General features: G+C 41.1%; 1 protein-coding gene across 1 annotated transcript in view; it reads left to right on the top strand.

The window, feature by feature from the left end:
• The first annotated feature begins 4303 nt into the window (after positions 1-4303).
• Positions 4304-25680, top strand: part of SLC9A3 (solute carrier family 9 member A3) — a 52943-nt gene continuing 31566 nt past the window's right edge. The window contains exon 1 of the mRNA XM_052797371.1: positions 4304-4619. Coding sequence (XP_052653331.1) covers positions 4424-4619 — 196 coding nt within the window. The 5' untranslated portion in view covers positions 4304-4423. The remainder of the gene's footprint in view (positions 4620-25680) is intronic.

Genomic DNA, 25680 nt, shown 5'->3' with positions numbered 1-25680 from the left:
CATTGCTTCTCAAAGCGATTTCAGAGGTTCATATTCATCGTGCTGTAACATAATGCTTTGCAAGTTAGTCCAGCAATAATTGTCCAACTCCTTGCAGCATAAACTTGCACAGCTGCACTCATTTCACTTGGAGAGAAGTTGGCAAAATGTCAGCTGTTGAATCAAGAAAATTCACTATAAATTCTGCAGTCATCTGCATATAAGCCACATTAATTTTCACCAAATCATACAGTTACATTGGTGCAATGCCATTCACAACAATTACTGTTCTATTTAACTGTGTATACGGTTGGAATTATGGCATAAAAATATGTACTAGAACTATATTCCTTTCAAAATATTACCTTAGCCTGCTTATGCATTTAACAGACATTAATACAAAAAGAGTGCATTTCCCTGAGGAAAGACAAGAATGATAATAAGTGATTTATGATGTTTTGTGTTGCATCAGGAGATATTTCACAGTTCATTTGCCAATTCTTCACTACTTAGATTTATTTATTTTCCTTTATGAAAGTTTTGGGTTTCACAGGAATGTGATTCTTAATTTCATCCCAGCTTAAACACATTTGTTGTAAATGCTAATATTGAAAGTTAATTGTAACTTCTACCTCTAAGTTAGTACAACTGAAATACTGTGTGTGTTTTCTCGAGAAAACTAATACAATTTTAAAGTTTTCACTTTATCTGTTGGGGGTTTTTTTAACTGAAATTGTCTTTTACCTCAGCTTTAAAAAAAAGCCCCAAGAAGTAATCTTTACAGGATACTCTATATGATACTACTAATTCTTTTCTCTAAGCAATTATTTATGCAACATTTCCAGTAGCGACAATGTTGGAGTCCTTTCAGGACACAAAGCCATTATTATACAGTAAGTAGAAATCTTCCCTGTGCAATCTTTTTGGAGAGTCAGGAAATATCAGCTGTTGGGTGATATGATATCTTTATTGCAAACATAGTACTCAAGCTAATGCTTTTTGTTACTGATACAGAATGAGGTCATCGGAAACTACATAAGGGCTTCCATAAAGAACCTTGAGGAAAATGGAATCTAGTAATAAATACATAAATGCAAATTTGTATTCTTGTGCAACTATATATTCTGTACATGAGTTAATGTACGTTCAGTGAACTGTTGGTTTAACACATATTCCTGTACCTACAGGAGATTCATGATTGCCAGTTCCTTCCTCTGTCCTCTCTGTGTCATACTAACATACTAACAAATTGCACAAGAATTCCCTGATATGTGAAGTCATTTGATATCCAGCCTACTTAAAAAAAATTCCATAAGCAGTTGGATGATAGGACAAATGTCAGTCACAGATACACCTTGAACCATTAACTTGTCATTGTTAAACAAAACCACAGTGTTGGCATTTTAACAGTGTTGTAAACCTTGTTTTGAGAAGATTTTGTGACAAGCCAAATTAGGTACTTTTGTAGCAGTTTGGACCAAGGCCTTAAAAAATCTTTACAAATTCTACAATTCTCACAACAGCCCTTTAGGGTAGGTTGCTGGGCACTGTACTTTCAACTGAGGAGCATATTGAGGTTAGCTTGTGTGCTAAGATGGTACTTCCAACATTTTTTGTTTGCTAATAGTGGCTTACCTCCACCAGCACACTCAGCATTGTCATGTAACTTGGTTGCTGTCCTCACTGTTGTCAGGAGTAGAACATTGCCTAAGGGCAATCAGAGGTGTGACCTTGGCTGCAGCTCCTCCAAGTCAAGTGTAAGCCTTTGCTTATCTGTAGAAAAGATCTGCTGGAGAAGGCTTTCTCATCTTTCTAGCACAGCTGCAGGTATTCTTGATCTATGACACATTTGTCCGAAGAACACGGTCAGCTTCAACCCTTTCAACAGTAAGGTTTATTTCTAACGCAGCTATCGTTTTGTGGAACTAGGTTTGGGAAGAATCACGTATGTAAGATGGGACACTGTGGCGGTTGTGGTGCCCGTGTGTCAGCTGCAGCTCAAATGTTTAATTGTGATGTAATGGTACTTGGAATAAGTTGTGATAATAAAACCGGTGCTGGCAGCTTGTCTCTACTAAAGTTCATTGTTGTCCTAATATCAGCAAATGGAACCGACATCATTAACAACTACTATTCACAGGGCTCAGCAACAGGTTACACAGCTGATCAGCAGCTATTTACTTCCAACTGTAGTTCTCTCTCTATAATGGCAATGCACAAAAATGTTATTCTTGCATTGGCCAGAGCCATTTCTAGAACCTTTAAAAAACTTGGGAGCAAATTCTGAAGGACATTTGGGTGCCCAAGTCATATTCCAAAAAAGATAAAAGTAACATAGATAGGATTTCAGTTGTTAGACGCTGCAATATTCTTCAGGTCTTTGTCTACACATTTCCTAAATGTAAAGAAAATATTTTGCTGTCTGTCATGCTTCCTAAAAAGAGTTGCCAATTCCATCTTCAGATTGGGTCCTAGTTTTAAAAAATTCCTACACAATTTCCTTTCCCTTAAGTAATGAAGGAGCGGGGGAAATAAAAAACCCAAGACGCTTCCTTGTTTGAAGAGAGGGTCCAATGCAAGGCCTGCCCCGGCTTCGAGGTAATAACAACTGAATCTTCAGTGCATTAACTCAAGAGAACTTTGCTCTTTGAGTTCCTTAGCTAAATAAGATTATTATGTGACAATGATAGACACCCTTTATAACAGTGACATTCCATGCAAATTTATTGTTTAAATTAACCAGTTAATTGATTTATAGAGTGTCTGTGCAGGTCACTTAGACTTTGAAAAAGCACTTTGCTTTTCTCCCAAGCGATTGAAACAATCAAACTAATGTCTTAATCTTCCAAACGTTTTAAAGGAGAGCTTTACCATGTTCATTTTTGAGCTCTTGATCAAACCAACTGCCACGTAAGTAAACCAAAACGGTAGTATTTTTTCCACAGAAAGTCACAGCTGTCAGTGGACTGCACGCGTGGCCAGCCGGATTCCTTCAGAGCACACAACCGAGGACAGGAGCTGCTGCTCCTGCTGCTCCTGCTGCAGGGTGCGCTCAGCTCTGTTTGCTGGGAAGATGCTGCTTTGCTGCCTTTTTACTGCGGGGTGATGATTATCACGGGTCTACTTGCCTACAACACACGACACGGGCCGTCCAGGCTGTATCAGGCAAACGTTATCAGCAAGAAAGAAGGTTTTAGGGGGAAAGTGAGAACCTTCTAAAGGGTTTCACGTTGCAAACATTAAAAAAAAAAAGAAGAGGAAAAGAAGCCAGGTAGCTCTTTTAATATGACACATCTTAGCAAACAGCTAGCTGCAAGCAGATCTAAGTGGGAAGCCCAAGGTTGCCCGCGGGTGTCGTTTCCCCGAGCACCGGGGGAAGCAGAGGTGCCTGCTGCCTGCCGGGCAGGAGGAGAAACCTGCCGGATCTCCTCCGGTCAGCTCGATCCCGGGGCGATTGGAAGCTGGAAAGCAGAGCGGAGCGCTCTCCCTCTGCGCCAGCCAGAGGGACAGCGGGTCGGAGGGAGGGAAGGGGGGAGAGAGCCTGACCCACCGGGCTGCGCACCCGACGCGCCCAAACTCGCGGAGTCCGCCGGGCTCTCCCCTCAAAGCGGCGTCTCCCCCTCAGACTCCGTCTCCCCCTCAGGCGGGCTCTCCCCCTAAAAGCGGCGTCTCCCCTCAGGCGGGGTCTCCCCCTCAGGCGGGGTCTCCCCCTCAGACGCCGTCTCCCCCTCAAAGCGGCGTCTCCCCCTCAGACGCCGTCTCCCCCTCAGGCGGGCTCTCCCCTCAGGCGGGCTCTCCCCCTCAGACGCCGTCTCCCCCTCAGGCGGGGTCTCCCCCTCAGGCGGCGTCTCCCCCTCAGGCGGCGTCTCCCCCTCAGGCGGCTCCGACCCGAGCGCGGGTGCCGGGCTCCGCCTCAGGCACGCCCGCCCCGGCGCCCCAGCCTCGGTGCCCAGCGCCAGAAGCCCAAGGCCCGCTTCTCTCCAAGATCCCAGCCGGGGGGGGGGTGGTCCACCACCATCCCTTCCCCTCCCCTCAGCCTGCCGTCGAGCCCCTCGGCGGAACGGAGCTTCCCCCGCCGGCCCCGAGAGGTTGCCCGGGCCGGGCACCGCCGCTGCCTCCGCGCCGCGGGAGCGGCGGGAAAGCTCCGCCTCCGGCCGTTGGGGAACAGCCTGATAAAGGCAGGTGCGGGCGAGCAGCAGGACCCCGGCTCGAAGCATCTGCCTGGGGACGGAAGCCCCTGGCACCCCCGCCCTCCCCACACGCCCGCCCGCCCGCCCGCCTTCCCCGGCCAGGACCCTCCCCGCCGAAGCCGGGCGAGCGCAGCCCCGTCCCGCGGTCCGCGAGTCCCCGCGAAGGGACGAGGACCTCGCCCCCCGAGGAACCTCCGAAGAGGCGGGATTTCTCCGCGGGAAGGGGAAGCGGGATTTTGTTGTGTGGCTTGGAGATGAGGCAGGTATCTGGAGTGGGGTTCCTCCTGGGGCTGATGGCTCTCCCAGCGGCGCTGGGACAGAGAAGCTCGGGAAGCCCTATAAATAGCAGCCAGCCTCAGAGCTTTGCCATCGTCTCTTTCAAATGGGATCACGTCAAGGACCCTTATATCATTACACTCTGGATACTTGTGGCCAGCTTGGCCAAAATCGGTGAGTCCGGAGTTCTGTATTCGTGCGTGTCCTCTCCCTTCCCCTTCCCCCCTTCCCCTTCTCCCACCCCAGCGTCAATGAAGAAAGCTTAGCCCGCGTCCGCTGACCCGTTTTCAGGGGGTTTACTGTACTCTGTCCTGATTTCACAACGCTGCCCTGCGCGGCGCTGAGCAGTGTGATTTTTCACCTGCCCCGGTGGGTGACCTGGCTCATTTTCAGCGCCCGGGACGGCGGCTTCTGCATCTGCCTCCTTGCAATTCCTTGGAACGCTGCATTACTCTTGCTCCCGGGAAAAACTTTTTACAGAAGCGAAACAGAAATGCACTGCTTGCACAATACCTACTGCAGTTTACAATATGCTATTTTCCTCGTTATGATTGGTAGCTCTATTAGCTAGCACCATCAGAAACAAACACTGTAAACTACGCGGAGGAACTTAGCATTCCCTGCTTTGCAGTGCATTGCTGAATTAGTGAAAGAGCGTGGTTTATTGAGAAAGGGAACGCGTATTTATCAGACCGTCTGATGCAGCTGAAAAAATACAAGCTTTAGAGCACACAGATTTTCTTCGAGAAATTGGAGTCAGTGAAAAGCAAGGACTTGGTCTAACTTCAGAGTAGTTTGAGTGAATTTATGTGAATGCTCTAACTCGTGTGTTCTGAACTTTGTGACTTTTCGTAAAGCAATCTTATATTAGTAACACTTTGCTGAACCAGAAGAGTCACTGTTTAATTGGAATGTATTCTATTTGCTTGATGCTGTTATTTTCAGTCCTTTTACCTTTGGATCTAAAACCAGACCTCCAGGTTGGCTGACACTGAAAATGTCATTTTCAATTTTCAATACATCATCTCTAAAATCAGTCTCAACTCAGAACGTATGGTCAGCTGAAAATCCTACTAGTACTTTTCTGTACTTGTACTGGTAATACTAATTTGGCATACCGGAATCACGTTGCATGGATTTTGCACGTCACAGGGAATGGAAGGTGTAAAAAGGTGTGCTTGGGTATATTCTGTCTAGCATGTAAACTAAACACAGTAAGAGCTGGGTGGAAAATGCTCTCTCCAAATCCAAATAAAGCATTTTAAAAATGAGGATTAAGTTCTGCAGAGGTGATATTGTAAAGTGTTTTTCAGTGATACCTGCATCTTGCGTTTCGCTTGCTTAACCATAGATATATAATTAAATATTTGAATCACTGGTGGCCTACACCTTGCCAATAGTTTGTGTTCAGATGGTTGCTGCATTACCTAGATTACATAAAAATACAGTTTTGTTTTAATTGACTTTTATTGGTGGGTTATATCAAGTAGAAAGCTGGGGAAACCAGATACAGGAAAAACCAGTGACAACCTTGAGTCGCGATAAAATTGTGCTAACTAAACTAATACACAGGTTGCTCACTTGAACCTTCTTTTTGAGATACTCTTCTAAGTACATATTTACCCTCTGTGTTATTAAGGCTTTGCTGCTTTGTACATGTGCCGCAGTTGTACATAGTAATGTTAGTGCTGCACAACCATGTCAGTGTTGTGTCAGAGACTCAATGACGCTAACAGGACAGTTAGGTTGTCCTATATTTAAATTGCAATGGCCTGGATTAAGATTAGTTTGTATTAAGAAGAGTTGTTTTACCATGAAGTCTTCAGTATAAAGCGCTAATTGTCCCTGGAGTTCAGGAGCTGAATGTTGCTAGTTCTGTTTTTAAATTCTTTGCACTTCTTTCACAGCTGCACAGAGCCTGTCACTTACTAGTAGATAGTGTCTATCATCAACTCCATCATTTTTGTTCCCCAAAGCTCTCAAGCTTCGCTCTTTTCTCTCTTCACATTTGTAATTGCAATCCTATACTACTCTGGATGTTGTCTCTGAAGAAGCAATGGACAACTGCTGTATTCCACTGAGGGCCTAGGAACGCTCCTGCTTTCCCCACCAGTCACAAATAAAATACAGAAAAGCAGAAATATACACTCGTTGTTCAACAGCTTACTAATGAAGAAAGCATGAAGGTGTTCATATAAGTCGATGAGAAAGGGAACTGAAAAAGGCAGCTTGTCAGCCTTCTGTCTGCCTTGGTGTGGCAAGGGTTCTGGAAAGTAGACCAGAAATCTGTCAGAAGATTTTGAATGGCAAAAAGGCTATGCTGGATCAAAGAAGTTTTATACATTCCAAAAGCAGACAGAAAAGAACCGAGGAAGAAAATACAGAACATCTGCCCTTGCGTCTCTTGCTTTACTACCTGAAGGAGGGCAAAGGTAGCGGAGTCAAAATGCTGGGTTTGCTGTGGGGTTTTCAGCAGGGGAGGAGCTGTTCTTACACGTGCAAGCTCACTTCATCGCTACAGGGCTTGGGAGAGCTACTTTACTGGTGGATGATAGGCAATTGGGTCAGCAAAGGGTGTTCTGGGAATTGCAGTTGGTAGCTGGGGATGAAAAGTGTAATGAGAATACTTTGCCACCTTTTGCATTAGAGTAACCTTAGGATTTTGTGGTTGGTTTGCTTTGTTTGTTTGTCTTTTTGTTGGGCCTGTGTGTTTGTTTTGGGGTTTGTTTATTTTTTTTTTTTTTAGTTTCAGTGCATGATGTTATGTGGCTTGGGGAAACGTGTATTTAATAGGAGGTTCTTGTGGATTTTCTGGGACTTGATGTTCATGTTGTGTACATTCAGAATGTAAATTTGTGCTGACAAGGTATTCTGCAACATAAACTATTGTATGTGAAATCTTGTGAGCATCCCAAATACATGAAGAAGTGCCTAGTGTTTTGGGCTTTGTGGGAAGGAAGCTGCTATTTTATTTTACCTTTTTCATGGGAAGAATACTTATATCTCTTGGGCAAGTCTAAGCATTGCTACAAATGAAACTGTGGAAGAAGAGTCTTCATACAGTTGGCTTTCATGCACTATAGGAAATTAATTAATTTGTCTGTGTCTACTATGAAACTTCTGATGCATGCCAGAGTGCTGTTTTACATACTATAATCGATTTGATTTGACCCTCTTCATTTGAAATGTTCCAACTCTTCATTCTAAGGTACACAGTGTTCCACTTTGGCTAATTATCTTTACTTCCTCTTTTGATAGGCTCTCTTATCACTACAAATGAGCATCCTTATGGGATAAGGCTAATAAACTACTTACATGTGTAAAGCTAAGCCAGAGAAACATCTTATCTACATGAAGAAGGTACATGGGGTACAGCTGGGAACCTCCTGGTGGACTTCAGGTGTCCACTTCCTAGTACCTCAGTTCTCCAGATGAAAGAAGCAATACCAATGGAAAAAAAAAATATATACAAATACATACATGTATGTATATATAGTGATAGTTACAGGCTAGGGCGTTTCCTACTGTAACTACGTTGATGTAATATATTTGATATAATATTTTTAATCAACGTGCTTGCCCAGTATAGTTCTGATTTAAGATCAAAGACACATGCACACTGACCAGCCTTGCACATGCTTTCTAAGTTCACTTCATCATGTGCTCTCTTCCTTATTTATATGTCTTTCGTAGATCACATCTTGAAAATAATCTTTTAATAGACAGACATGTAGAAGATACAAAGAGTGGTAGGAAAGTCTGCCAGAGAAAAAAGCCAGACGTAGGAGGGAGATCAGAAAACAACTTTGGAAACAAGTAGAAGGAAAGGAATAATCAGCTCAGGAGCTAAAAATGGGCAAGTGAAGAAATAGTTTAAACTCTAAATATTGTATACAGTTTTTCTGAGGATATTTCTGAGGCCATGCCTATTGCAAAAAAAAAAAAAAAGTATGCTTTTTTCTTGGGGCATATCCATTGCATGCTTCTATACTTGTTCAAAATCCTAGGAGACAGAGAAGGATTGTATTTATATTTTCATTGGAGGTTACATTGGGGAACTTGTAAAATTCCTACTTGCGGTTTAAATCCTTTTGTATACTATAACAGTCTTCAGAAGGACAGTAAATTGCTTGTCCCAAAACACAATCAAAAAACCCCTACAAAGCAGTCTTTCTGTCTGTTTAGCCCCCTGAACTTGCTCGATGTGGAGCAGATAAGCAACTGTTAGAAATGGTGGGAGAGTGAGTGAATATGAACAGGAATGAGGAAGGGTACATAGCCTTTTCATTATCTGTGAGTCAAACTCTTGCCAACTGTTTTTGTTGGTATAGTTTATGCTGAGTCTAAGAACGTCACAAAAGCTGCTTTTTTTTTAATGTCTGTGTAGCTGCGCACAAATTCTAAAGGCTTTTATATTAGAAGTTTAAAAGTGGGAGTGAAATTTGAATCCAGGGCAGCTGGTAAGTCCGTCTTCAGGAATGCCACAATGTTTTGGAGGAGGGGGAAGAAGTGATTCAACAACAAGGAACAAACACTTAGGAGAAGGCTGGCCTAGTGATATCTCAAGAAGATACTGTGTCAGATGGACTTGTTGAGTCCATCAGCTCTTGAGACCCCAGGAGGACATGAGCTGTAAAGCACACTGTATCTCTAAGCTTACGGAGATAGATGTTCCTACAAATGCTCTAGTTTCTGCATGCCCAGGCCCCTTCATGTTGTCTCAAACTACTCTGAGAAAGGAGCTCTTCAGAGTATTTTGTTAACACAGACAATTGCTGTGGAGAATTTTAAGCATGTTAGGGATGGGCTAGGGAAGGAACTGTGAAATGCAGGTCTAACAACCCATCCAATTTAGACTCCTGGGGCAATATTTTCTTTGAAGAAATCAATACCCCTCCCTCCAAAGCAAACTGTCAAAACAAAAGCCCATTTGACTCCCAAGTTTCTCCTCCTGGCCTTTTAGCACTAGTGAAATGTTTCAATTACTTAGAGAAAGTGATTTAGGGTATTGTTTTAATACATGCAAAAAATGTGAGAATAGCTCTTCTGTTGCCAATTCTTCAGTAAATAATGTCTTTAGGAAGAAATGTTGAAGGACGCTTAGCAGAACTTTATTGGAAGTATTTAATTGAAAATAGAGTCAGAGACTCAAATGGTGAGCATACTACTAGACCCTGCAAAGCTTAAACTACCCGCCCTGTCACAATTGTAGCACTTGTTAAAAGCTGCTAAAATGAAAAAGGCCTTTGTGTTGTGGCTAGGAAGTCTGGACTTGGCTACCTTCCCCCATATCCTGAACAAGATAACAAGGTAAAAACACATTTTTTACTTTTATTGCAAACTCAGTAGAAGCTGGAACAGGTTGGCATACTTATAAGAGAGGCATAAGCATTTCCTTCCTGGATATAGCCTTTTATTATCTATAGCATTCTAATTACCTAGAAATGCTATAAATTTGTGCTGGCAACTATGTTATATTACGGGGGTGTCTTCATTTCAGTAAGATGCTGTATTTCCTTTTGGAAAGTGTTGTTTAGAATATGCAAGAGCTAGAAACGTTAAGTACTGTAAAATCTTTGCCTTCTAAGGAATTACCTTTTGTATTCAACATTTTAGGCAGCTGAAAAGAACATTTCCAACATAGAATAATAGCTTAGCATTTCCAGTTCTAGGAACAACTGTATAAGCCGTGTCTTTATTAAATTTATGATCTGTAAATGGATGCCTATTTCCACACCTCATTTCCATTTTACTCTTACCTTACTCATCCTTTTTCTGTCCTTCCCGCCTCCCTGAAACACACATCTCTCTTCTCTCCCCTCCCCCTCCAAGTGTTGCAAGTCTCAAGTCTTAATTATTTAGAGTAGGGAAGAAGATATCAGGACAGTATAATTCGACAAGATTCAGATTACATCCCCTGACGAATAGCAAATGTACAACGGCAACTTGTGTGAATTACATAAGAAAACAATGGCATTTTGAGAATGGCCCTGAATTGAATACAGGTCAGGCATGCATACCTAAGAAAGGATCTCTGCCATCAATTACTTTCAGGCACCTGTGTGCAAAGTGCTTGGCGTTCTCTCTGGGACAATGGAATCCTTTTAATACTGTAGCCTTAGGATTGTTGAAACCATTGATTTACTGTCTTCAGAACTAAAGCCACTTATTACTAAGAGTGATCTACAAACCCTCCAAGTGACTGTAAATCTCTCCTGTGGTAATGCAGCAGACCACAGGCCTGCAAGTAATAAGTGCAAGCCAGCAAACCCTTTCAGGTGCACACAGGTTCTTCAGGTGAAAGGCTTTGTGAGGTCCCCTTTGTTTTTGTGGAGCTTTCTGTGTTAGAGATGCTTAGCAGCAAAGCTGGTATTAGAAATCCTGAATTATTACCTTGACCTGGCAGTAAGAAAGTTGCTTTTCCAGTTGTTTTGACTCATACCACCAGAAGTCTATCAAAAGCCAGTGAGCTTTACCACCGGTTTGCTTAAGGAAATATTTTGAATTCAATTACAAAACCTTTTTTCCCCCGATTTACCATGTTTTAATTGTTCTGAAGTAATGAGCTAATGCATTACTGAGTTCTTCTGTACTTTCTGTATGGCTCATTCTATACCAAGGTGAAGTGTTGAGTCCAAAGTCATAGAAGGATATTTCTTATCTGAATGTTCTTTTTGCTCTTTCAGGAAATTGTCTCTGATTTTTCTCATCTCTCTGCAGTAGTGCAGTTAAACTAATGTCCCAAAGAACTAGGGTTCTAATTATTCTTCAACTTGCTAACAAGTGGCACCCATTCAAAAATCACAGACCATTAAAACAGTCTTGGTAAACTGCAGAGCATGGCTGGTGGGCTGTGTTGTAATATTTTGATTCCTTTTGTAAAACAGCTTAGAGAGTATTCATCCCAATGAAAGGAGTGACTTGATACCCAATTGGCTGCTATGTAAAGCACTGTAAAGTCATAAATACTGAAACTACAGCCTGACAAGGAAGAGCCGACTGAGATGGAATGCAAGACCTCAAGTGGAAACACTTTTAATTAAGGCACGAATATTTAATGTTTATCCATGGCAGAAGAAAACTGGAAGATATTCTGAAAGGCCTATGCAAAAGCAGGGTTTTTAAGTGGATGGATCTGGAGAGTTTTCTCCTTCCAATAACTGAAAGTAGAAGAAGTCATTCTGGATTCATTAATATGTGCCTAGGTGAGTTCTTCTATCTACTGAAAGAAAAAAATGCCTTGGTCTTTTGTCAACCCCAAATGTTAAAGTAGCAGTAGTCAGTCACCAAGAAAGAAAATCTCTGAGTAGATTGTATACTGATTCTCAGAAACATTTGGTTACAATTTTCTCTGCTTCAATTACAGTTTTTTAAAAGTGGGAAAAAAAGTGGAAGCTTTATGGATTCATTAACTTCTAAAAGTTGGGCTTTGAGGAAGATGTTAAATATTCAGAAACCTGTAAAAGCCTTGAGCCAGTAAGATTTCATAATGAAAATCTCCCCAGTGCAAACAGATTGTAAACCGATGGAGGGACTTGTCTAAACACAAGACTGATTTTATGTTAACTATTTTGTCACAATTAAAACATTCTAACTCCTTTATTAAAATGAATATTGTTACATTGGTTTGGTGGTATAATAGTATTCCAGGGACTAGATGACATAGGTTGATATAATATGGCTTTATGTGAATCTAAGTACATCAGTGCTAACAGTCGTACTAGAGGTATACTTGTTATGTGATCATACATAAAACTAAATATAGTTATAGTATGGAATTATTACAATCCTCCTACTCCAGTAGAATAGCAGTACGGATAAATATCTGGATGTAGATTTTCAGGCCTCGACAGCTTAGACATATGCTTAACAAATTCATTTAATAAATGTTATTTAGTGGTTTAAGTGGTTACAATATTCATGCCAGAGTGAATGAAACAGTGTTTGAATGCTTGCTGTTCTGTTCCGATGCGTAGTCTAGAGTTTAAACTGCTATAGGACTTGGTTTGAATTAAGTTGCCAGATTTTCCACTGAAATCGCTCTGGTCCTCAGCTATTCCATCCTACTTAATTCTGGGGATGACTTTGGTACAGTACTGAACTGGGGAAAAATAATCTTTCAAATTTGGTCAGTCAGTGATAAGTGACTGTGTTTAAGGCTTAAGTCAGTGATACACTGCTCCTGTGATGTAACTGTCTCTGAAGCTGATGGCTAGGGAGGACAAACGCAGGAATACACACATAGTGTCCTGTAACACAGGCATCAGTTTGATATTTTGGGTCTCCTATAAAGTTCACAGAATCACAGAATGGTTGAGGTTGGAAAGGGTCTCTGGAGACCATCTGGTACAACTTCTCTACTCAACCAGGGTGACCTACAGCCAGTTGCCCAGGATCATGTCCAGATGGCTTTTGAAGATCTCCAAGGATGGAGACTCCACAACCTGTCCCAGTGCTCGGCCACCCTCACAGTGAAAAAGCGTTTCCTGACGTTCAGAGGGAACCTCCTGTGTTTCAGTGTGTGCCCATGGCCTCTGGTCCTGTCACTGGGCACCACTGAAAAGAGCCTGGCTCCGTCCTCTTTGCACGCTCCCTTTAGGTGTTTATAGACATGGATGAGATCCGCCTGAGCCTTCTCTTCTCCAGGCTAAACAGTCCCAGCTCTCTCAGACTTTCCTCATATGTGAGATGCTCCAGTGCCTTAATCATCTTCCTGGCCCTTCAATGGACTCTCTCCAGTATATCCATGTCTCTGTGGTACAGAGGAGCCCAGAACTGGACACAGTACTCCAGGGGTGGCCTCACCAGTGCTGGGTAGAGGGGAAGGGTCACCTCCTTTGGCCCACTTGGCAATACTTTGCCTAATGCAGCCCAGGATACCGGTTGCCTCCTCTGCTGCAAGGGCACATCGCTGGCTCGTGTTCAACCTGTTGTCTACTGGGACCCCCACGTCCTTTTCTGCCAAGCTGCTTTCCAGCTGGGCGGCCCCCAGCATATACTGGTGTGCGGGGTTGTTCCTCACCAGGTGCGGGACTTCACGCTTCTCCTTGCCGAACTTCCCGAGGTTTCTGTCAGCCCGTTTCTCCACCTCGTCAAGCTCGCGCTGGGTGGCAGCACGTCCCTCTGGCCCATCAGCCACTCCTCCCAACTTTGTGTCATCGGCAGACTCGCTGAGGGTACGCTCTGCCCCACCGTGCAGATCACTAACGAAGATGTTAAACAGGACAGGACCCAGTACTCACCGCTGGGGTACACCACTAGTTACCAGCCTCCAACCAGACTTTGCACTGCTGATCACCACCCTCGGGGCCCGGCCATTCAGCCAGTTTTCGATCCACCTCACCGTCTGCTCACCCAGCCCCGACGGCAACAGCTTGAGGGGCTACGAGGCTCTTACGGGAGACAGTGCCAGAGGCCGTATTGAAGGCTGGGTAGACACCAGCCACTGCTCTCCCCTCATCTACCAGGCCTGCCATTTAATCATGTGAGTTAACCAGGTGGGTCAAGCATGACCTCCCCTTGGTGAAGCCATGCTGACTGCTCCCGATGACTTTCTTGTCCTTCATGCGCCTAGAAATGTTTCCAGAATTAGTTGCTCTGTCAGTTAGGCCTGCAGATCCTTGTCTTTGGATTAGCAGTGTTCATACGTGGATGGACCTTTATCCACATCCTGCTTGGTCAAAGAAAGCAACACTTCTGCATGCTGTTTTGATGGAATCAGTGTACTTTGATTAACTGGAGCAAAACCACATGCTAATATACAGAGGCGAGAAGAATACATGGTGGCCATATGGTGGCCATGATGGTCATGCCATCATGAATTAATGAAAGGAATGACAAGGTACCAGCATAAAGTTCAGCTCTCCTCTAACCTGGGTGCTTTGTGATCAGAATGGCTTCAATTTTCTGATCCAAATAGCTTTCACTTGTATGTCACCCTCTATTCTGCCTTCTCTTAGCTGATACCGTGTGAGTGCCATCTCTTATTTTAGATGAACCATTCTCCAGGATGAACTGATATTCTAATGATAGCGTTACTTGTTGGGAATGTGCAGTGAGATCTGGTAGTACCAGGCTCAGGCAGTAGCTACCTGATTCAGCAGGAACATGTATAAACCTGGAGGTGGTGGTTGTAGTGTTCCCTGCTTCCTGCAGACAGGATGATAGATCTGCTTCCGACAAATCTCTCTTCTGCCCACAACTGTATGCCAGAAAGCACACTTCTGTAGTCCTTCTCTGTAGTAGGTAGGTATTACTTCTGTGTCTTCCAGTTACCTGAATCACAGCACTGGTACTTTGGAATCCTGTCTCAGTTTCCCCATTTCTAATGGGATTTTTCTCAAGAAGACTGCCTTTGTTCCCCTAAAAGAAAAAGAATCCCAAAACAAAGAAAAAAGAGTAAAAAACCCAACCTAACCAATGAACCAACCCACCCCCCAAAAAACCATCAGGCTAAACTATGTGGGTGGATCTTCCATCATTACAGTTCTTTCCTCTCCTACAGGAAGGACCAGGAAATTTCTGAGTCCATGACAGTTATGGCCATGGTGGTCTCCTGTTGCTTCTTTATATGATACTTATTTGTCTCCTGTCTTCACTTCACTTCACAAAACACTGTGCAAACTCTGACTCTGGATAGAAGGACTTTTTGACGATTGAACTGGTATTTTGTCAAGGTGCATTATTGGAGTGTAGACAAAGATATTTTGAGCTCAGTTATCTGTTTAGATTAGTTGTCACGGATGATTATTACTGGAGGATAGCGTATACTTTTTCTAAGTAGAAATATTGTGTAAATACTGTGTTTATTCTCATGTTTCTTTAATGCTTGCTACCATAGATGACGTGCAAAAGCAATCATAGATATTTTTATAGGCAAATGACTCATTTAAGTTGCATGCACAACCTTTCTAGTGTAACAAGCTGAGTAGTATAGTCTACATTTTAAAAAGATGAACAGTTTTGTGTTGATCAGTGCACTGATCAATAACGAAAAAAAGTAGGATAGGAATTACTGTGAGAGAAAAGGCAGGCTGGAAGCTACAGGTGAGAGTGCCGTTATGTATGTTGCATAAAAATGATGTCATTAGATCGTGAGGGAAAAAGAAAATGAGCAGAAAGTATGTACATATTTACATTCAGTGTCTAACAAATAAATGTATTCATTTATTTTCTTAATTTCTGTTGTTATAATAAAGACGACAAATATTCTACTATCGTCAGAGGTTTTCTGTTAACATATCTTCCATTCATTGAAAGGATTTTGTCATAAATTGCTGCCTGACAGATTCTATCAGTATGTCCATTAGGCATAATCTCTTACCATGAATTAGCAATATAAGATTTTTTAGACTTTGCTCTATAGAGCTTCAAGAGGATAGCTTTTTCTCGTGGGCAGTCTGTTCTCAGGGGGACTCATCCAGGGGCTCTATGTCTTGCTCTGTGGAGTACAATGTATTAGAGGATGTTACCTTTTAGAGGTGTAAAAAGAACATGCATAGCAAGGCTTAGTTTTTTCCCCACTAACAAGGCATTTCCTAGACAAGAAGAATAGTCAGCATCACTCTGTTCTCTTCAGTGTTATGCTAAATATTCCTTCAAATCAGGGAGCCACCTTTCTGTCTGCTCCCAATAATCGTATAAATCTTCATTTCATCTGGGCTTTTTAAAGGTGGATTATATATCTGCTGGTTGCTGCATTGTTGCTGGTCTGTACATGATTTACCTAACAGGTTTAAAAAAAACAGTATCGTGCAGCTATCCACAGTTGCAGAGTTTTTCTATTTTAGTTATTTACCTTTTTTTTTCTTTTTACTTCTATGTTCCACAATCTTTCATGCAGTAAAGTCTTATGATTCAAGACAAGAACAAAAGATAGGTTGTAAAACAAGGAAGGTGGTAGCTCACTCAGGCCGGTTATCTAAGTGGTTGTATAGCATCCATAACAGAGCCTGAAACTTGTATCTGGTAGTGGTGAAAATTTATGCAGTAAAAGTGTCTGGAAAGAGAAGGCTGGTTTTGTTACTTTCTTCCTGATAATATTTAGAGAAAAGGTCTGCACACTTCCAAAACTTTTATTAGAAATAAAGAACATGGAAAGTTCAGAAACGACACTTTTTCTTTTCCTTCACAGTGTGATAGATATGGCATTGAAGTCAGGGAAAGATAAATGCCTTGTAATTCACTCCCCCACCCCCCGCTCAAGTTAATTCGATCAATTTTCAGACATTCTCTGATCTGAGGATGAGGTTATTATTACACTTCACATGAGTCTAAAAAAAACGGCAGTTGCATTTATCATGGAGTTAAGGGGAGCAGCAATTCATTAGTACGTAAGACATTAATCTTATTTGCAACCTTATGTTCCCTAGGATTTCAGTAAACAGAAGTATGTCTTGTTTTCATGTCTGGAATACTTGTACTGAAGAAAATGGTAATTAAGTGAAATGCTAAAGCTTTTTGCTTTGAGACAAAACTATTCTTTTGGAGCACTCAATAAAGCATCTTAATTCTTCAGCCTTTCTTAAGGAATACAACATAGTTGACCTTACTAAAAAACATAGCTTTCAAGGCATGTTCACTTGAATAATACTGTTTTGTGTTTGAAAGTATGAGGATGTAAAAACAGCAGGAGGAAGTATGAAGTTTCCTTCTGTTTATTGTGATTTAGAAGTAAAGATTAAAACCAGTCCAAGATAAACCCGCCACTGTAGGTGGAAACTCAGCTTGTGTATGGGTACTGAAGTTCTTATGTCAGGAAAGACCTACCCAAAAGCAAGGATGAATGGTCTATAGCCATATTTTCCTCTTACTGCCTGGTGTAGCATGTGTTCTCTGTCACGTGATGGAGGATGCCAATGTGCTGAAAGTCAGTACAATCTTGTTTATATGCCCTCATCTGATACGTGTTTTATGATGATAGTCAAGTGAAGTAGTACTACCGCCAACAGTAGTGTTCGTGCCATAGTGCCTAAAACACAATACCTGTACCTGGGGTTGAAAGAAGCCTAGTAAAGAGACCCATACTTTGGGAACTGCTTATCAGTTAAGAATATGATGGAAGTATGGATAAGTCATCAAGCAGATTCAGTTGCTGACAAACTAAACTCTCATAACTGAAATGAAAATAGTAAAATATATCCTGTATATCGTGATTACTTAGATGCTAGTGGACATGGCAGAAAGTGAAGAATCCACAGATTTAAGGAAAACTCAGCTGAAACTTGGCTTCTGTCTTGACATTTGTTCATCTTTTTTTTCCTCCCTGTCAGGACTAGCAGTATATTCAGGTACAGGATTTCAAGAGATTAATGGACAAAAACAATATTAGCAGAAAATTATGAAGTTTGGCCGTTCACAACATTTTCTGTTTTAGAAAAAAAGCAGGACTAACCTACCTGCATTTTTTATTTTATAGTTGCTATAAAGCAGTGTCAGTTCAGCTAGGTCTTTCTGTCAGATTGATGCTTTTCCACTCCAGCATTTTTTTTTCCAGAATCTATCCTGGCATTTACATGTATAGGAAGATGCTACACTAATCCTTCTAGAATTAAGTCTACGTATATATTTTTCAGTTACAAGCTTTCTCTCTCTTATGATTTATCTGTGTGTAAATAATTTAACTCTCTTTACTGGGCACGAGCCGGCAATGTGCGCTCGCAGCCCAGAGAGCCAACGGCACCCTGGGCCGCATCAGAAGCAGCGTGGGCAGCAGGTCGAGGGAGGGAATTCTGCCCCTCTGCTCCGATCGGGTGAGACCCCACCTGCGGTCCTGCGTCCAGATCTGGGGTCCTCAGCACAGGAGAGACGTGGACCTGTTGGAGCGGGTCCAGAGGGGGGCCACAAAAACCATCAGAGGGATGGAACACCTCTCCTATGAGGAAAAGATGAGAGTTGGGGTTGGAGAAGTCGGAGAGTTGGAGAAGAGAAGGCTCCGGGGAGACCTTATTGCAGCCTTTCAGTACTTACAAGAAAGATGGGGACAAACTTTTTAGCAGGACCTGTTGTGATAGGACAAGAGGTAATGGTTTTAAACTAAAATAGGGTAGATTCAGACTAGATGTAAGGAAGAATTTTTTTACGCTGAGGGTGGTGAAACACTGGCACAGGTTGCCCAGAGAGGTGGTCGATGCCCCATCCCTGGAAACATTCCGGGTCAGGTTGGACGGGGCTCTGAGCAACCTGATCCAGCTGTGGATGTCCCTGCTCATGGCAGGGGGGTTGGACTAGGTGACCTTTAAAGGTCCCTTCCAACCCAAACCATTCTATGATTCTCCTGAAGTTTAGCTCATATATATGTGGCAAAGAGGCACTACTGTGCATATACTAGGTGTAACACTTGATTCATACTGAATTCTTACTGGTCCCCAAAAATGAATTTTTGCACAGACACTTTTAGAAATATATGCAAAATCTTTATCCCATGTCGGAAGGGATCTGACTATATAAAAGGCATTTTCCTATATAAAGCAAAGAATCCTGCATTGGTATGACTTTGTACCATGCCTCATATTTAGTCTATGTGTGTGACATTCTGGGCTGTTTTTTAGTTAGCAAGAGATTTGTGTCTGGTTTCTACCTTCCTTTTTTCTTGAAACAAGCAGTCATCTTCAGTAACTAAAAGGTTTGAGTTGTGAGGTACTTCAAATAGAGCTTTAGCCAGTTGTTTTTTTCCCTTCCTTTTTCTTTCTTCACTGTGGAAAATCAGTTTAAACTAATCTCCTTGTGAACTTCCTTTTGCATGCTAACCTTTCCCATTTTCCCTGTGTATGCACTACAAAACACAAATGCGTAACTGAAAAAACAGCTGTCTCATCATCACCTTCCTACCGCATTTTGAAACATCAAACCTATTTTCCATGTACTACATTTTGCGGTATAAGGACACTACTTAAACTACTGTTCTTCCTGCTGTTATCATCATGTACTTCACCTCTCAAATGAGATAATGAAGGTATGAGAGTTAACATATTACTTAATCAGAAAAGCTGTAAGGACAAAAATCAAAAGCCATGTTAAAGCGCATTGAATGATAGCAGTATCTCAGAGCCATTTGCAAGAAAAGATTAGAGTGATATAAATTAAGCTCCACTTTGCTCTTCTTAAATCTGCGAAAAATAAACCATGTACCTGGAATTCAGAGCAAAATTACTTCCTTTATGGGCAGGAATGAGTGCATTTGGTAAGGAACCGTGTGATGTCTTCTGCTCTCTATTGCCTAAGCCAGAAAATCCCAGGCTTGATGGGGAAAATGGTGCTTTCTTAACCTTCTGTGGAACAAATAGACAGAGTAGTGTGCAAGTATTGTAACATGAGAATCCTTGCCTATTTCTTTCCCACATATCACCTTGCTTAGTTCCTTACCATCTTCTTTCTGAGTAGCACTACTGATGTTAAAAGAGCCACTCTGTCAGTAAGTAAAACTCCACAAAGGGATTTGTCTATGGAGGAACAGGTGAGTGAGAAGTGATTTCACCAGCATTCTTACAGCAAAAAGCTTCTACTTGCTTCTCCATTTCCTGACAAAGCTTTGGAATCCCAAATCCTTCACCGAGGAGCTTCCACAGCCCCATAAAAATCTTAGGAAAAGACTGTATCCTTCATCTGTTGTCATTCTGGACACCTTCTGGCAATAGGGAGTGTTTCTCTTAAAAGCGTTTCTAATGTGTTAGTTAAAAATAATGTCATCTAGAAAATCTGAGATTACTGAATTCCTAGCCCATATAAACAACATACTTGAGTTTCTGAAATAACGTACAAGAGTTGTAATCCATCATGAAACTCTTCTCTTATCAAGCTGCTGGAGCCTTTCCTCCAACATAAGACTGGCAAAATTTTGCAGCCTTGCAGGGTGCACAGTAGTATTCATTTGTACTGGAAACTAGCCAGGTATGTTTTCTTAACTTCTCTGAAATTAAGTTTGTTTTCAGTTTTAAGCAAGAGCTACTTGACATTTGTGATTTTTTTTGTCTGTGGGCAGCAGTGCTAAATTTGAATACCCTAATGCTTATTTAATTTACTGCTGTCATCAGGAATACCTCCACCATAATCCCATGCTATTCCAGTTGTACTAATTAAAATCTTGCCAGGGTGGAATGTAGGGGGCAGGAAGCAAGACAGTCTACCAAGGCTTGAAAAAAAGTGCTTTCCTACCCCATGATTGAAACAGCCTTCATAGCTATTGCCCCTAGCCCTTAGGCTGTAATTATGTCCCTCATGCCCTTCCTAACGGGCAGCGATCCTTACTGTGCCCTGCAAGAAGCAGTACTGGGGAGGAACGGGAAGTCCCTATAGTATAAGGAAATTTTCCGAGTTTCAGCCTACCATTGGGATTCATTAAATTATTTCTTGTTCATCTTCTTTTTCTTCTTTGTCCAGTGGACTTGAACCAAGGAGAAGAACTGGTTCTGGTTTGCGTTCAGGCTTTGGTAATTCTTTATGCAATTTATCATGACACCAGAAGACCTGTTTCCATATATTACTAGTAATCCATTTCTTTGCGGTTCTTTATCTGTATGAGCAAAAGCCAGAACATTCCCGAAGGGAGATCTTTGTTTTAATTCATTTATCATATTAGAGTGAAGGTCAAAAGGAAAAAAAAATTCTAAAATTCATAGTGTGAAATGAGTTAACTCAGCATTTCTTGGCATTTTCTTTCTTTAACTCAGTTCTCCCCATGTTACTGGAAAACAGTTTGGTATTTTAAAAATAAAAAATTGCTTTCACTCTCTGACAATAAATTTCAGTGGATTTTTGAAGTTAATTTTAAAGTCGGACCAGTTGCAATGTATACCATTAATAGAAAGTAAATTCTTCCATGTTTTCATGCCCCAAAATGCTTTTTTAATTTATACTGTAAAATCAGCCGGATTTTTAGACCTCAAGCAATCATTTTAGTCAAAACTACCTTAGCAATCAGAAAATTACAGCTAATTCTACTTACAGTTATTGTGACCCTTTAACATATAATTGGAAGAGGTTATAACAGAAACATACTATTTTTATTCCTTTGTATACAGAGTAGCTCTAGTATGTAATACCCTTCAGCTGTGCTTCTTTATATTTGTATTCAGTATGGAATATCATGTACTGACAGCATCCTAAACACAGAAAACTCATAGTAACCCTTAACTGAGTTCAGTCTGTGAGGAATATTAACTTGAGCAAGAAGATTGTCTTTCAAACTTAATTCTAATACCTTTGCATAGGAAATGAAGCAGTTTATGATACTTTTGCTGTCCTGTTTTATATCCTCTACTATACTTCAAGGTGTTTCTAATGTGTACTTTGCTCTCATTTTGAAATATTATTTTTGACTGTTCCCATTTTTCTTTCAGTGCCGTTCAGTTCCATAAGGGCCAAATGCTACCACACTTGCACTGCAGTGGGACTGCTCCTTCAAAAAAGAACTATTTGGCATAATTATGATAAACTGTACCTGATTGTTTAAACTTCATTATGTTCTAAGTGCTTCTAGAGGTAATAGTTGCTTACTCACACACTTCTTTGAATTTGGCTTGGGGCTATCTTGTTATGTTATGACCTATCAACTGGGAACCTTGACCTGTATGTTGGTTGCATTTTTAATTGCTAACATATTTTGTTAATTGTTCACCTACGAAGAACAGCAACCTAAAATCTCCTGTTTAATGAGCTCATTACAATGCTGTACACTTTGTAAATGGTGATCATTACATATGTGACAAATAAAGAAAGCTTTCTGGAGCTGGATAAAACCAAACTCAAACCAGTTCATCTAAACAAGTTAAATACGAAGGACTTCGTGCCTTGCTTGGGAAAAATATGTCCAGGATTAAGTATGAATAGTATTAATAGTCATGTTCATGGAGTATATTTTAAGACAGTACCCAGGGACCTATATAAAAAATGGCTTTTACTGCTTATTACACAATACATGTATATTATATCTCTGAGTTTCTTCAGATTTAAAATATCTCTAAGATATAAAATATCACTGAGGTTTTTTTTAATAAATCCTTCAATTTTTGCTAGATTTGGTAGAAGCACAAGGTACTGATTAATAAAATAATTCAAGATATTGTTTAGAAGAAATTAGTAAAAGCTTTTACTTTAAGGGTTTTGTACCACTTGTATGTAAACAATACAAAATGGCAAAATCAATTCATAAGACTTGCAGAATACCATTGTTGCAAGGTCCACAGAACAGATTCTAAAGGACTATAAATATGCTATCAGTCTCCTGACCATGAAAATAAACCCTGAGCGCACTTTGTTGATAAAGATTAGAAAGGCAAATACAAGTAATAATGATCGGCTTCAGCTATATCAAGTCTGTTCAAACACTTCCTGGACAGACTAGAAAACCAGTTCCCTAATGCTTTGAATCCTTGCTTCAATGAACCACTTGTAGAACAAATGCAAGATTTTTTGGGTTTTGTGGTTTTTTTTCCTTGATTTAGGCCTAAATTCATCTGCTGATAAGACAGGGGATAGAACAGTTACTGGGTGGGTAAGGAAAGGACAAGATAAAGTGTGAAACTGTAAGAAGTTTATTTGTGGAAGTCACTAGAGTTTAGTTTTTGGACTGGTCTTATGCAGGGTTTTGGTTTTGGGGTTTTTTTTTAATTACCACTGGACAAAGAGGTTAGGTATCCTACTGAAGGTTTCTGATGACACGTTTCCCTAGGCATTATCAGTACTCGTGTAGATTTGGCTGTTGTACTAGAAAAACGATATAGTCTTGAGGACTAGGGGAAGGGGTGAAATACAGTAATACCAAGGGCAGTTTCTCTCAGGGACTAATGACAAGAATTTCTACATGCGGTTGTGAATGAGAAGGAGAAGAGAGGTACACATCTGTATGAAGTGAATACAGGTTGACTGTGAGTCACCAGTGTGATAATGAATCCAGGATGTAGCTGAACTATAGATTGTGATAGGAAATTATTAATGCTGTTGGACCTGCTTCTGCTGTGACTCATGCAGAACGCAGTCTGTATTTCTGATGACTCTGAGTCCACAACGGTGAACTCAGATTGAAACAGACAGAGCGAGCTGAAGACTGAAAATAAGTGGTTTAGTTTAACAAACCAAAGACAAGCAACAAAAAGAGAAGATGTTTCTCTCTGTGCTTATAGAATAGGAAATGGAGGATTTAACATTAGGGAAAAAGAACTATTTAAGAAAATTGATATCGCTGTCACAAAGGAAAATGGATATGAAATAGCTGTGAAGAATTTTAGGCTAGAAATCAGAATGAAGTCTCTAACTATATGACGAGGGCTGCTGGTGTGCCTTCACATAGGCTTAGCTGGAGCAAAGATCCTCTGAGATGAGGATCATTAAATGTGGTGGTGGGATAACAGAGGGCCTGGCTACACAACCAAATAGCAATTCTAGTTCTTACAGTCATAATTAAAATTCCTAGATCCTCTGTGCAGGCTACGTAAGCAACTGTAATTAGTTGGAAGGTATGCCTACAGCTATGCAGGCAAGAAATGCTGTGTTTGGTAATGTAGCAAGGGTAGAAAACTTACATAGTCAAGTCATGAAGGAGATCTTAAAAAAGAGATCCAGTACAACTGAGGTCAATGCACAGGGATGCAAAACTGGCACGTCATGTGAAAATAATAAGAGTTACAAGGATAGAGCCAAAAATGAAAGACATACGAGTATAAAGAAGTCAAGTATAGCAAGTGCAGGAAGTTTATTAGAGAAGTAGTAGGTGGGCAGGACTGTTGAGAAGTAAAGGGAGCCATAACAAAAGATAAGAGAAATATAAATACGGGAAACTTCATTATGCAGGAAATTGTATCAAAAAGCTTCTCTTAGTAGAAGAGTGGAATAAGTAGAGAGTGGACATATCAGAAGAGCGTGCTCTTGAACAAATATATCAGATAGCAATTAACACCAAATACTTAAGGACAAGTAGCAAAACCTCTGGAGAAATTTGAGATTAAAGCTGTAGGAGTATAAAGAAAGTTGCCCATGAAACAGAAGGTGACTGAAGACTGGAAGAGAGCTACCCTTCCTTAAAAAAAAGAAGAAAAGAAAAAAGAAAGAAAGAAAAAAGAGAAACACTAATGGTCATTATTGTTAAGTAATTTTCTAAACAATTGCAACAGCGAAGTTTCCTAAGGGGTTTGTACTGTCCGTTGTTTAAGAAACATTCACTATTAGTCGAGACTAGGTGATGTGCGGAATGAAACTGCTGTACATTGCCCTCAGCATCATGAGGGGACCACAGCGAATGCTACTGGCAGCCAGTAAAGGTCAGTGATTAGATGAGACTGTTAGTAAACCAAGAGTTAGAAGTAATTTTAAACCAGTGATTGTTCAGCTTCTTTTTAGATGTTGGGGAGGTCAGGGTATCTGCATCTCCTACATATACAGCTTAATGAGAAAACATTGTCAAACACTAAGAATCTAAAATAACCTTTTAAAGGAGTTTGCAGATAAAAAACAGGGAAAAAAAGGACAGAAAATACACAGTTCTCTCTGCCCCAGCATCTACACAGGGTTCCTACACCCCATGAATGCTACAATTTCTGCCCAGGGGCTTGCGTAGGCCGTATCACGCATTTCTACAGCACTGCTGCTGCTTTCTTGGTGTGACACATGCGCCTGGTTGGTGTGAGCTGTGATGCACTAACTGGCTGCAGCTAATGCATGGAGATATGGAGCAAGAGAGCAGCCAGGGATGCATGCTTTTCAGGGATGGTGGAAGCAAAATGATCCCTTCTTGAAAATGTATGCTCCGTATTATATTTGAGACAGTGTGGCCATTCCCTAGTCAGGTAGACCAACATAATAGGAATCGATTGGGACTTTCCAGAGGCTTTTGGACTGCATTATTGCCCAGCGACACTTGATCAATTTAGTTCACAAACTGGTATTTGATTATACTTTGAGCTATTATACAGGCAAGATAAAGCAGATATTTCCATGTGTGCTATTGGAGTATATTTCATATTTATCTTTTTTTTTTAAGTAATAACATATATCTGCAGGAGACACTACTGAAAAAAAAATGCAGAAAGGGTAGGAACAAACAGTTTTTAAATAGAATTCCCCCTCTATAACACTAAGGAGAACATGAACAGGTAGATAAGATAAGAAATGAAAATTTTGTGCTTGCCAGTCAGAGTCCAACTGCTGGAAGATGTTTAGATGAAAGATTTCCCTTTGGGCAGAATATTCTTTTGTGGAATTCATTCATGCCTTCTCTTAAGCAGCTTCTGTGTTGTGCCATTAC

Source organism: Harpia harpyja, chromosome 1 (assembly GCF_026419915.1).
Source record: "Harpia harpyja isolate bHarHar1 chromosome 1, bHarHar1 primary haplotype, whole genome shotgun sequence".
Taxonomy (NCBI): Eukaryota; Metazoa; Chordata; class Aves; order Accipitriformes; family Accipitridae; genus Harpia; species Harpia harpyja.
Note: the sequence above shows the minus strand (reverse complement) of the source record. Positions and strands in the feature narration are given on the sequence as shown.